The sequence below is a fragment of the Lynx canadensis genome, chromosome A2 (assembly GCF_007474595.2).
Source record: "Lynx canadensis isolate LIC74 chromosome A2, mLynCan4.pri.v2, whole genome shotgun sequence".
NCBI lineage: Eukaryota > Metazoa > Chordata > Mammalia > Carnivora > Felidae > Lynx > Lynx canadensis.
The window spans coordinates 60,370,528-60,383,040 of record NC_044304.2 but is presented as its reverse complement, the minus strand read 5'-3'; the positions used below and the strand labels follow the sequence as shown (position 1 = coordinate 60,383,040).

The following is a 12,513-nucleotide window of genomic DNA, read 5'->3' as shown; positions in this document are numbered from 1 at the left end:
TTGTGATAGAATATGAAGTTACTAAAAGTTCAATTATGAAATTTATTGGACCATGTGTGACTCAATGTTAAGCTCCTTAACAAACAGAAGAGACAAACTTATATCCATGCTATGAACCAGAATGTGCCAAGCCAGTGTCTGGCCCAGGTCAGGACTTAATGAATGTTGGTTGAGAATTGATCATGTGGAAATGTGCATGCATATGGACAAGGATTTGGAAACTTGTAGCTCAGGCACTTATTACCTGCCCCTTGCCAGCCTCTCTGTTAAGGGCATCACGAGCATCTCATTTAATCTCCAAAGCTCTTCAGCCATAGGCCATGGTCCTGGCACAGGTGACTTGGCTCAAGTGGAGAAGGCAGACATCTACACACAGAATTGCAACCAGGTCAGCTGCAGCTGCATGTGCAAGGCCCCAAAGAGTACCTGGTGTTGGGCTGGAACTGAGACCTGATTGGAACTTCATTGCCGGAAGAACAAGAAGAGACAGGACAGGGGCGCCTGGGTGGCGCAGTCGGTTAAGCGTCCGACTTCAGCCAGGTCACGATCTCGCGGTCCGAGAGTTCGAGCCCCGCGTCAGGCTCTGGGCTGATGGCTCAAAGCCTGGGGCCTGTTTCCGATTCTGTGTCTCCTTCTCTCTCTGCCCCTCCCCCGTTCATGCTTTGTCTCTCTCTGTCCCAAAAATAAATAAACGTTGAAAAAGAAGAGACAGGACATTCCAAGGAAAGGCAACCACACACACAAAGGCAGCAGGTGTGGGGTACATGAGGCTGTGGAAGGGAAAGGACCAGACCAGGAGTACCTTTGGGCCAGGCCTACACTTTGACAAGTAGAACCAACAAAGGAGCTTCAGGAGGAGGCAGTTTGATCAGCTCTAGGATTTAGAAAAGGTCACTCAGGTGTCCAAGCAGAGGGGAGCCAGAGGGGAAGGAACCTGGGGCAATGAAGAGGTTTGTTCAGTGATGCAGGAGACCAAGAGGCCAAGGCAAGGAAGAAAAGAAGCAGGGCTGGATTCAAATACAGCTCAGAGGCAGACTCCTCCGTGAGTGGTCATAAGGTTGAGGAGCAGAGATGCTGAGAGAGACTCGGTCTCAGGCTTGATTTAATGGGAAGACTCCTCACTAGGCACAGCTACCATGATTGGGAGTTTACCACATGTGGCCAGGTGCCATGGCCTTACATGATTGAAACCTCACAAGAGACCATCTTACAGATAAGGTGAGGTGATTTGCCCAAGGGTCTACCCCCAAAATGAACTTTCAACCATCAAACTCTTAAGGATTGGGGACTTCACAAGAGGTAAGTGTGAGGAGATAAGGTGATGATGCCAGATCTGGCTAAGGTGTTTCAGGGATGCTTCGGGGAGGGGCAAATGGAGATGCCCTGTAGACAGCCAGAAACAGTGGCTCTAGAACCCAGGTGAGAGGTAAAGTGGATATCCACCTACTCTGATGGACAGGGAGATACAGCTAAGCAAGTCTTGTGTGGTCTGCCCAAGGCCAACCTGTTGATAAATGACAGCCTTAACACCAGCCCGTCTGATCTTAGAGTCCAGGTGCTTTGTGCAGCCTCAGCTGCCCCCAGCCAAAGAAGCCCAGAAGGTTCTGGATAAAACTACTTCCTCTCTTGTCCTGAGCCAATCTCTTCCCAGTCTCGCCCTGCCCTAGGCTTCCTGATTTTGTAATACTCTGAGACTCCTCGGATGAAAACTTAGCCCAATTAGGGTCTATTAGAAGGAGGTTCAAGTTTGAACAAGCATGAAACATTTAAGGGACAAAGGTGTGGGGGTTGGAGGATATCCTGCAAAAGCTGAGAAGGCACAGGGTGAGAGGCAGGAGTGGGGCCAAGGAGGAACTTCCAGACAGGAAGAATCTCCAGAAACTATAAGCAGGATCATATGCACGAGGCAGTCAGAGGGTACACCAATTAGGATGTCAGTGACTTTGGCAAGCATAGCTTAAGTCAAGACAGTGGGAAGAGAAGGCAGTTAGCCCTGTCCATGCTATGAGAAACAGGAGTAAGTAAGTATAGGTGAATCTTTCAATAAGTCTGTCTTGGAAAGAAGGAGGTAGAGAAGCTGGAGGGAACTTGGGTTCCAAGAAGAGGCATCTACACTCCGGTGCCAGTGCCTGTAGTTGGGCTGATCCTCCAGCTGCCACATGAGTGTGGTCTGGTGGTTACAGAATGGATGAGGGGCCCATTCCCAAAGCTCAGTCTGGAGTACAGGGACAAGGGCTCACTTAGTCTTTGCTCTTCCTACCTGGAGCAGGCCTGACTACAGATTCAAAGCAGGAAGGAGATTCATCAAATGGACAAAGGGGAGAGTCACCTGAATGAGGGCGAGGTTACTGCTGATAACTCTGTGCTGCTCTTGGGTGTCATCAATTTGTCCAGTGTTGGCCTAGGATGAAAAGAAAAAGGCAAAGGGTAAGTCTGGCTGGTCAAAAAGCCACATGAAGCCTTCCTGGAAAAGGCAATCTCTCAGGAAAGAAATCAGCAAATACCATTTCATTAACACCAGAACAAATTATTCTGCCCAACTTTCAAAACTGATGTGGGATGGGAAGGTAAGACACAAATCCCTTTGAGAATAAGATGGTGTCATGAACCATCTCTCCCATACTCGAGTATTCAAGCACACACAGAGGTAAGCGTCACCAACAATTTCAGAGCCACCTCTCAAACTCATCCATGGGCAGCAGGGGGAGGACCCCTGCTGAGAAGCTGGTTTGCATCCTCAGCTAGGTCTTCAGCTATGTTCTCCTCAGCACCTGCAATCCCTTTTCCCACTAACAGCAAGTCACATCTCAGCTGACCACTAACCTCCTCAATCTCACTTCTGCAAATCATCCCATTTAAGAAATGTTTAAGTCCTTCTTAGGATAAAAAAACATGATCAGAAATACAATTTTCTCCTTTAAAAAATGGTAGTCGGCTTCTAATTTCATAGCATTTTACTGCAAAATTCAAGATGTAGATAAGAAAAGGTTTCAAGCAAATATACTTTTCTAGCTCCTTTGAAATTAGTTCATTATGTTCCTGAACTCCAAAGAAAAAATAAAATTACTTTTCATTTTCAAATAAGGGGAGGCTTTTCTTTTCAGCATGATGGAAACCTCAGGTGTAGCACACGCCATGGAGCCAGGTGACTTTTACTTCACACAGGTAGATTAATATGCATCTTGGGAGTACCCACCGGGACAAGGGACTAAGGTGAAACAGAACACAGCTACACAGCTTGCCACACACCAAACATGCAAGGCCAACAGGCTCATTTCCCTTCTCTGCTCCATGCTATGCTGGGTGCTTGCTGGACTCAACCAGTGCATTTACTGTGTCCTATCAATCCACCAACTCTAACCCTGTACTCATCAGATAAGGGGGAGCTACCAGCCCATGACCCCTGAGTATTAATTAGAAGGGCATTCCTTCCTCAATGGCTGAACCGGAAAGGGAGTGATGCCAAGAGGTGCAGCAGGAGGACTGGAGGGCTGGGGAGCTTGCAGAACTCATACAAACGAGGAAGGAGGAGGACCTGAGGGAAAGAAGCTGTGAGAAGGGGTGGGATGCTAAGGAAATAGGATTTCAGAGCATGTGGAATGGATGGCCCATTTTCCAGTGGGGAACAGACCAAGGCAGCAAAAGGTAGGGAAGGAAGCAGAGCACAACCAGACTAGCAGGATAACCCACAGGGAGGGGGCACTTGGGAGCAGGTCTCCATCAAGGTAGATGGTTACTGCTTTACCCTGGAATGGTGGTCCCAGAAATGTCCGGGTAAGAGCTGGAGAGACAAAGCCAGTCCAAGCACAGGCTCGGTGGCTTTTTGCTAAGAATGTAAAGAGAAAATCAGTGGGAATTTGGGACATCTATTATGGAGACTGACCTAGATTCATCTCAGTGGGAGACGTTTAGGGAGGCCGTTCCCAAATGTTCATTTGGATCACACAGACTTGAACATTTTAAAATGTCTTTTAATGTCTTACAAGTATAAATTGCTATGTGAAATCCTATGGGGTCCTATATCAGTTCTAGATTTTCTAAATCTTTTCTTATTGGCTACATCATAACAGGTTGCTTTAACGGATTCAGACCATGAAGATGACATATCCTCCGGGCACCTCTCTGGGTCTGGATTGTACCTGGAAGGCTGACCCATATAGATGCATATACAAGCTCCCTTGCCCTGTTGCTTCTGGTTGGTTTTGGTCAGTGGGGAGTCACAGAAAGTCACTGGAGGGACAGCAAGAGTGAGGGTGGGGTATGAGCATCTCTGTGCCCTTCCCACTGCCCCAGTGGCTGCGCTCCTCCACACAGACCTGCAGCACCAGCCAGATGGCCCTTTCCTACAGCTCTCCCAGGTTCTGAGAATCATCCCTACCTCTACCCATCCTCTTGCCCCTTTCAGCTTAGACTGATCATCACTTCCTCTTATTGCCAGTCCTAGGGTGATTCACTGCCCTTTTGCAGTTTCCCATAATCCTGCCCACAATGTGGTCAACTCTTCATTAAACCCTGCTCAGCTCCCATCTGTATGTGCCACCGCTCTCCTGCCAGGATCCTGAATTATCCACTGAGTTTCATCTTCATAAGGACACTTAGCTTATTCACAATAAAAAAAAATCCAATCTGTCATTATTTTGTATATTTTTTCCCAATAACAAATATACCAATTATTTTCCAATAACAAAAAAAAGACTTACTGGATTAAGATGGAGGACTGAATGTTTTACTATCCTTCCTAACCAAACTGAAGGATAGGGAAAGACAATCTTTTTATTTTGAATTAATTTTAGACTTCAAAGGAGTTCCAAAGTTAATATACTTTCCTATATACCCTTCACTCAGCTTCTCCTGATGTTAACACCTTATATAACCACAGGACAATTATCAACTGAGACATTAAGGCTAGTACAACTCTATTAACTAAATGACAGAACATATCCAGATGCCTCCAGTTTCTTCACTAGTGTCCTATTTCTGTCCCAGGCTGCCCATGTAGCTAGTCATCATGTCTCCTTGGTTTCTTTCAATATGTGGCAGTTCCTCACCTTTCATTGTCTTTCATGACCTTGACACTCTTGAAGAGTACTTGATTAGATATTTTGTACAATGTCTCTCAAATGGGTTTGTCTGGTGTTTCCTCATGATTACACTGAGATTATTGGGTTTTGAGGGAAATCAGGCTATAGAGGTATAGTGCTTTTCTCTTCACATGGTATCTGGAGAGCTGTCATACCAACATGGCTGATGAGATGTGGCCTTAACCTTGGTCCTTGGTTCAGGTGGTGTCTGCCAGGATTCTCCACTATAAACTTACTGTGTTTCCCTTCCAATACTCTGTTATTTACTAGTGAGTCATTAGGCCCATTCCATATTCAAGGCAAGGGAATCCAGCTTCACCTCCTAGAGAACAACGTATCAAAGATTTGAGGACATCTACAAACTACTATAGTGATTCACAAGTATTTGGGGAGATAGTTTGGGGCCAAGCAAAGACCCTATTTCTCCTTCAAGTGCCACCTACTAATTCATTAGTGGATTTTGCCTGTGATCAGTATGGTATTCTAATGGTGATTTTATATTCCTTCATTCTTCGCACATAAAATTTTCTCTGAGATACAGAGGTCCCTTCTCCCCCTCTTAAATCATTTATTTACATGGTATAATTGGACTCATGGGTATTTATTTTATTCTTGAGGTCATAATACTATTATATTTATTTTGTCACTAACACTGCTCCCACTGTGGCCATTTGGGAGCTCATTAAGGTTGTCTTTCTGACATGCACCCGCATGCTGTTTAGTACTTCCTTACTTTCTGGCACTATCTGATACTCCAGGTACATCTTGTATTTTCTCTGCCCCAGTTCTAAGATGAGCCATTTTCCCAAGAATGTTGGCTTCTTTTATTGAAGAATGGTATCAGAAATCAAGACCTAGATGGCAGATGTGTTAGGTGCCACTGGGATGGTACTGCTTCTAGGTTCTGTTAGTGGGAGAGCTAGGAAATGTATGTATGGATCCTAACCCATGTATGTACACATACCCATGTCTATTGTTGTACCTATCTGCATACATATTAAAACAAATGTGAGTCCATATTCATATTTCTGAGTCAAACCCAGGATCATAGGGTTAATTCTAGCATTGAGGAAATGATTTTTAAAATGGACACAAGTTGTGGAAAATAAAAAGAGGTATCTATAGTTTAACACAGCTTAAGAGGGCATCCCTAAATAATGTAAAGCAGGAGTTAGGTTGGAGGAAGGACCCATAACCAAAAGGTCTACTGCACAAAGCAGAGGTAGCCCTGGGGATTATGGGAGCAGAAGGAAGCCTGGGACAACTGAAAGGGCTTTAGCTCAGAGAGCAGAGCAGGAACATCCAGAACAGTTGGCCTCTTCCCTTGTCTGCCAACAATGAGACACCTGGCCATTGGGCTCTAAGCAGAAGTAGTGTGTGTGTGTGTGTGTGTGTGTGTGTGTGTGTGTGTGTGTTGGGGTTAAAAAGGCAAAGCAGTGCCCAAAGTGGCCATGATAAGATGGACAAAGAGTCTCTAGACCCATAAGCCCAGTTACTGGCACATACTTCCAGGTAACCTATTTTGACTCACCCCCCCCCACCCCAATCACTACAATATCCTCCTCTAAAGGACAGCATTCAGAGATTCACAGAGTAAGAGGAAAGCTAAAATAAAATGATGCTCAACCAACCAAAAAATCACTGTTCATGAAAGGAAGGTCACAATCATGAAAGAGATTCATCAAACTCAACAAATGGAAGCACAAAAATCTAAGGAAACAGTCAAAACAGGAAAATGAATAAGACTCTAGGGCAAGCAAATTAACAGATGTGGGAGAATGGTGCTTCCATAAGTGAAAAGACAATTTTAAATTCTAGAAAGTACAAACGTGATCTCTGAATTTAAAAGAGAGGATTAAAAAAAAAAGACAGAAACAAACAAAAGTTCTTCATTAGATGACCTCAATAACACAATGGTCAGAGAGATGGAAAGTGATTTAGTGAAATAAAACATCAAGCAGAAGTATTCCCCCAGACCAGACACAAATACAAGAAATGTGAAAAGAAAGTTAAGGAACTCAGAAGGTAGATTCAGAAGTTGCATTGTGCACCCAATAGTAGTAGTAGGGGGTAGGGGGTGGGGTGACAGAAAGAATGAATACAAAAATATTATAAGTAATAGCAGCAACAAGGTTTGCATAGAACTGAAGACAGGCATAACCCTTTAGATAGAAAAATCTAAGATATATGTAAGGTAATGAGAAAAGGCCCTTGCCAGAGACATGATGAACATAGCTGATAAAGAGAAATATACCAAAAAGTCCAGATAGAAAGGTGAACAAAGGGTAGGTCTATTTTTAATTTTCTGCGATCCTGAGAAACTAAACAGGAACCCATGGGGGAGGGGAAGGAAAAAAAAAAAAAGAGGTTAGAGTGGGAGAGAGCCAAAGCATAAGAAACTCTTAAAAACTGAGAACAAACTGAGGGTTGATGGGGGGTGGGAGGGGGGGGAGGGTGGGTGATGGGTATTGAGGAGGGCACCTTTTGGGATGAGCACTGGGTGTTGTATGGAAACCAATTTATCAATAAATTTCATATATATATTAAAAAAAAAAAAAGAAAGGTGAACAAATAATCTAAAAGAAATTAGATTCTAAAACTAATGGGGCTTCCAGGGGGGGCATGGCTGGCTCAGTCAGTAGAGCATGTAACTCTCGATATCAGAGTTGTGCGTTTGAGCCCCCCAATGGGTATAGACATTACTTAAAAATAAAATTTTATTTTTAAAAGTTATGAGGCTTCCATTAGCCACACTGACCACAAGAAGACCCTGAAAATATGCCTCAGTACTGACGGAAAATAATTGTGAACCATGCATTCTCTACCCTTCCAGGTTGGCATCCAATTGTGAAGATAAAATATTGTCATACTGCAAATGTCCAAAAAGTTCACTTCCAACAAATCCTATCTGATTACTAGAAGACACACTAAAGTAAAACAAAAAAACAAATTTAAGAGAAAAGTGAGGGAGAATGATATCAGCAAGATGGAAGGCTAGGAAGCTCCAGGCCTCATTCCCCCCATGCAAATACCAAGTAAAACAAGAGACTGACCAAAACAGCTTTGTGAGAGCTCTAGAAACCAGTCAAGGATTTGCAAAATCAAGTGACCACTCACCAAGAAAAACCCACACTTAGAACAGTAGAAAATCCAACAGTGTCTTTGCTTATCCTTGCACCACTTCCTCCTTGGTACAGAGTAGTGCAGTGCATGGTGCCTTCCTCAGGATAGAAGGAAAACAGTGGACCAGTTTGCAACATCCTGGCCTTCCTGGAGGATACCTGAGGGTGTAGTTTCCATTTTGCCGGACTTGGAGATCAAAGGAAAAGGTGGCATAGTTTGGATATCAGTTTCCAGGCTGCTGAAACCCTGTATCCGGGGTGCTGGATACAGTACAGCTGCAGGGAATTGCAGGCCCATGCATGCCTGGGGCAAAGACTATAGACGGAAAAGTACAATAAAGCATGTAAGTCCCCAAGGAGAAGCAATGTTGAGTTTTTTAGGGTAATTAAAAGGTTTTTAAAGAAAATTTTCAATGTTTATTTACTTTTGAGAGGGAGAGAGAGAACAAGCTGGACAGGGACAGAAAGAGAGGGAGACACAGAATGCAAAGCCAGCTCCAGGCTCTGACCTGTCAGCACAGAGCCTGACACAGGGCTCAAACTCACTAACCGTGAGATCATGACCTGAGCCAGAGTTGGATGCTCACCCGACTGAGCCACCCAAGCACCCAAGGTAATTAAAACATTTAATAGCAGCCATGTGTGGTGAATTGGAATGGAAAAAAAAAGTACATATACAGGCCCAGGGAAGACACATGCCCACAAAAAGCCTGAAAAGACTTTAAGCCTTCACACCAGACTGACTAGTGAAGGTCTTCCCTTTCATGAGCAAGTCTGCAAAGACTGGGAGAGGTAGCTATTTTCTCAAATGCCAATTTTTCGACAAAAGATGAGAAGGCAGGGAGTGCCTGGGTAGCTCAGTTGGATAGGCATCTGACTTCAGCTCAGGTCACGATCTCATGGTAGATGAGCTTGAGCCCTCTTTGGGTGAGCACAAACCCCACTTTGGGTGAGCCCCACTTTTCTCACTCTCTTATTTAATAAAGACTTTAAAATAACTGTCTTACATATGTTCAAAGAACTAAAGGAGGACATGGATAGAGATCTAGGGAAATGATGATAACAAAATGAGAATATCTACAAAGACAAACTTTTACAAAGGAACCAAGAAAAATATGCAGCTGGAAAATATAATCACTGAATTGAAAAATTCACTAGAGGGGTTCAATAGCAGACTCAAACAGGAAGAAGAATGAATCAGTGAATTTGAAGATAATGTCATTTGAAATGATCAAGTCTCAGAAACAACAAAAAAAAAAAGGAAGGAAAATGAACAGAGAGCCTACAGGACTTATAGGGCACCATCAATCAGATCCACCCATCCATCCATCCATCCATCCATCCATCCACCCATCCATCCATCTCATGTGTTTCCCAGAAAGGGAAGAGAGACAAAAAGGGGCAGAGAGCTTATTTGAATAAATAATGGCCAAATTTCCCCAAATTTGAGGAAATCCATGCATATCCAAATGCAAAAAGGTCAACAAACCCAAGGAGGACAAACTCAAAGAGGCCCACACCAAGAAACATTATAACCAAACCACTGAAAATCAGAGTCAAAGAGATAATCTTGAAAGATACAAGAGAAAAGACTCCTTACAAATACAGGATCTTCAGTAAGATATCAGATTTCTCAGGGGAAACCATGCAGGTCAGAAGGTAGTGGGATAATATATTTAAATATATTTTTTGCTGGAAGAAAAAATAAAATTCACCAAAAGTTCTATATACAGCAGAACTGTACTGCAAAAAAAAAAAAAAAAACCTCACAAAAAACAAAACAAACAAAAACAACAACAACAAAGAGAGAGAGAGAGAGAGAGAGAGAGAGAGAGAGAGAGAGAAACGAGAGCATTCCTAAATGAATAAAAGCTGAGGGAGAGTTCAATACCACTAGACCTGCCCTAGAAGAAGTCCTTCAAGTTAAAATGACAGGACTTTAGACATGCTAAAATGAGCCCTTCAAGTTAAAATGAAAGGACACTCAAGACAGGAACTCAAAGCTGTATGGAAATATAAAGTTATCCAGCACAGGTAAATATTTGGATAAATATAAAAACCTGTATTATTTTAATTGTGCTTTGTAACTCCATTTTTTATTCTTTTATATAATTTAAAAAGCAAAAGCATAAAAATAATGAAACTATGCTAATGGATACTCTAATAAAAATAGATATTTTGTGACATCAGTAACATAAAATCAAGGAGTAGAAGAGGGCAGAGGTATAAAGGAGTAGACTTTTTTATGTGATTGAACTTAACTATTATCAGTTTAAAATACATTGTTGTAATTTTAGGATGCTATATGTCATCACTATAGTAATCACAAAGAAAATAACTATAGAATACAAACAAACAAAAAAACAAAACGACAAGAGAATCAAAATATATTGCTATAAAAAATCACCTAATCATACAGAAAGACATTAAGGAAAGAAATAAGGGACAAAAATAAAGCTGTAAGACATATAGAAAACCAATTTTAAAAATAGCAATAATAAGTCCTTACCTATCTGTAATTACTTCATTATAAATAGGTTAAACTCCCCAATCAGAAGACATAGACTGGCAGAATTAAGAAAAAAAATGGGTCCAAATACATGCTTTCTACAAAACACTCCCTTCAGATTTGGGAGATGCCTAGGTTGAAAATGAAAGGATGGAAATATCTCATGCAAAGAGCAACCCAGAGAGCAGGAGTTGCTATATTATTAGCAGACAAAATAGACTTTCCATTTAAAACTGTTGTAAGAGGGGCGCCTGGGTGGCGCAGTCGGTTAAGCGTCCGACTTCAGCCAGGTCACGATCTCGCGGTCCGTGAGTTCGAGCCCCGCGTCGGGCTCTGGGCTGATGGCTCAGAGCCTGGAGCCTGTTTCTGATTCTGTGTCTCCCTCTCTCTCTGCCCCTCCCCCGTTCATGCTCTGTCTCTCTCTGTCGCAAAAATAAATAAACGTTGAAAAAAAAAATTTAAAACTGTTGTAAGAAACAAACAAGGATATTATTTGATGGCAAAGGGGTCAAATCATCAAGAAGATATAACAATTATAAATGCACCAAATATCAGAGCTCTTAAACAAATGCAAACACTGACAGACATGAAAGGAGAAATGGACAGCTCTACTATGATAGTTGAAGACTTTCAATAATGGACAGAACAACCAGGCAGAAGACAAATAAGGAAATAGAGTATATGACTAAGAATATGGAATGACTGGACCAAACAGGCATAGATAGAACACTCCACCCAAAAATAGAATGCAAATTTTTCTTAAGTAGCCTTGAAACATTCTCCTAGATGAACCATATGTTACCCCACAAAACAGGTTTCAATAAATTTTTAAACACTGAAATCATATAAAATATCTTTTCCAATCACATTAGAATGAAACTAGAAATCAATAGCATGACAACTGGAAAATCAGCAAATACATGAAGATCAAAAAAAATTACTCTTCACAACCAATGGATCAAATAAGAAATCACAACAGAAATAGGAAATATATTCAGATAATTAAAATGGAAACACAACATACCAAAACTTAAGAGATACAGTTAACACAGTTCTAAGCTGGATATTTCTAGCTGTAAACAGTCTTACATTAAAAAAAATAATAATCTCAGTCAACCACCAAAAATGACAACTTAATAAATGTGAAAGAGAAGGGGCGCCTGGGTGGCTCAGGTGGCTAAGCAGCCGACTTCAGCTCACATCATGATCTCATGGTTTGTGAGTTCGAGCCTCACATTGGGCTTTGTGCTGACAGCTTGGAGCCTGGAGTCTGCTTCAGATTCTGTGTCTCCCTCTCTCTCTGTTCCTCCCCTGATCTCACTCTATCTCTCTTTCAAAAATAAATAAAGATTAAAAAAAATTTTTTTAATGTGAAAGAGAAGAACAAACTAACCGCAAAGCTAGTAGGAGTGAGGAAATAATAATGACTAGATCACAGATACAGAATGGAAAAACAAACGAGAAGATTAATGAAACTATGAGTTGGTTCTTTGAAAAGATCAATAAAATTCACAAAACTGTAACTGCATTGATTAGAAAAAAGAGAGGACTCAAAATCAGAAATGAAAGAGGTACATTACTACTGCTTCCATCAAAATCAAATGGTATTTTTTTAATTCCAAAACCAGAAAAACACCTCACTAAAAAGGAGAAGTATAGACCATATCCCTCATGAACATGGATGCAAAAATTCTCAACAAGATACTAGCCAACTGAGTCCAAAAATACATTAAAACAATTATTCACCACAACCAAGTGGGATTTATACCGGGGGTGCAGGGCTGGTTCAATATCTGCAACT

At 41.8% G+C, this 12,513-nt stretch overlaps 1 protein-coding gene across 1 annotated transcript in view; it reads right to left on the bottom strand.

Moving 5' to 3' along the window:
- Nucleotides 1–12,513, bottom strand: part of SLC41A3 (solute carrier family 41 member 3) — a 107,245-nt gene that overhangs the window by 39,002 nt on the left and 55,730 nt on the right. The window contains 1 exon segment of the mRNA XM_032592364.1: nt 2,330–2,401. Within this exon segment, the coding sequence (XP_032448255.1) occupies nt 2,330–2,401 (72 nt within the window).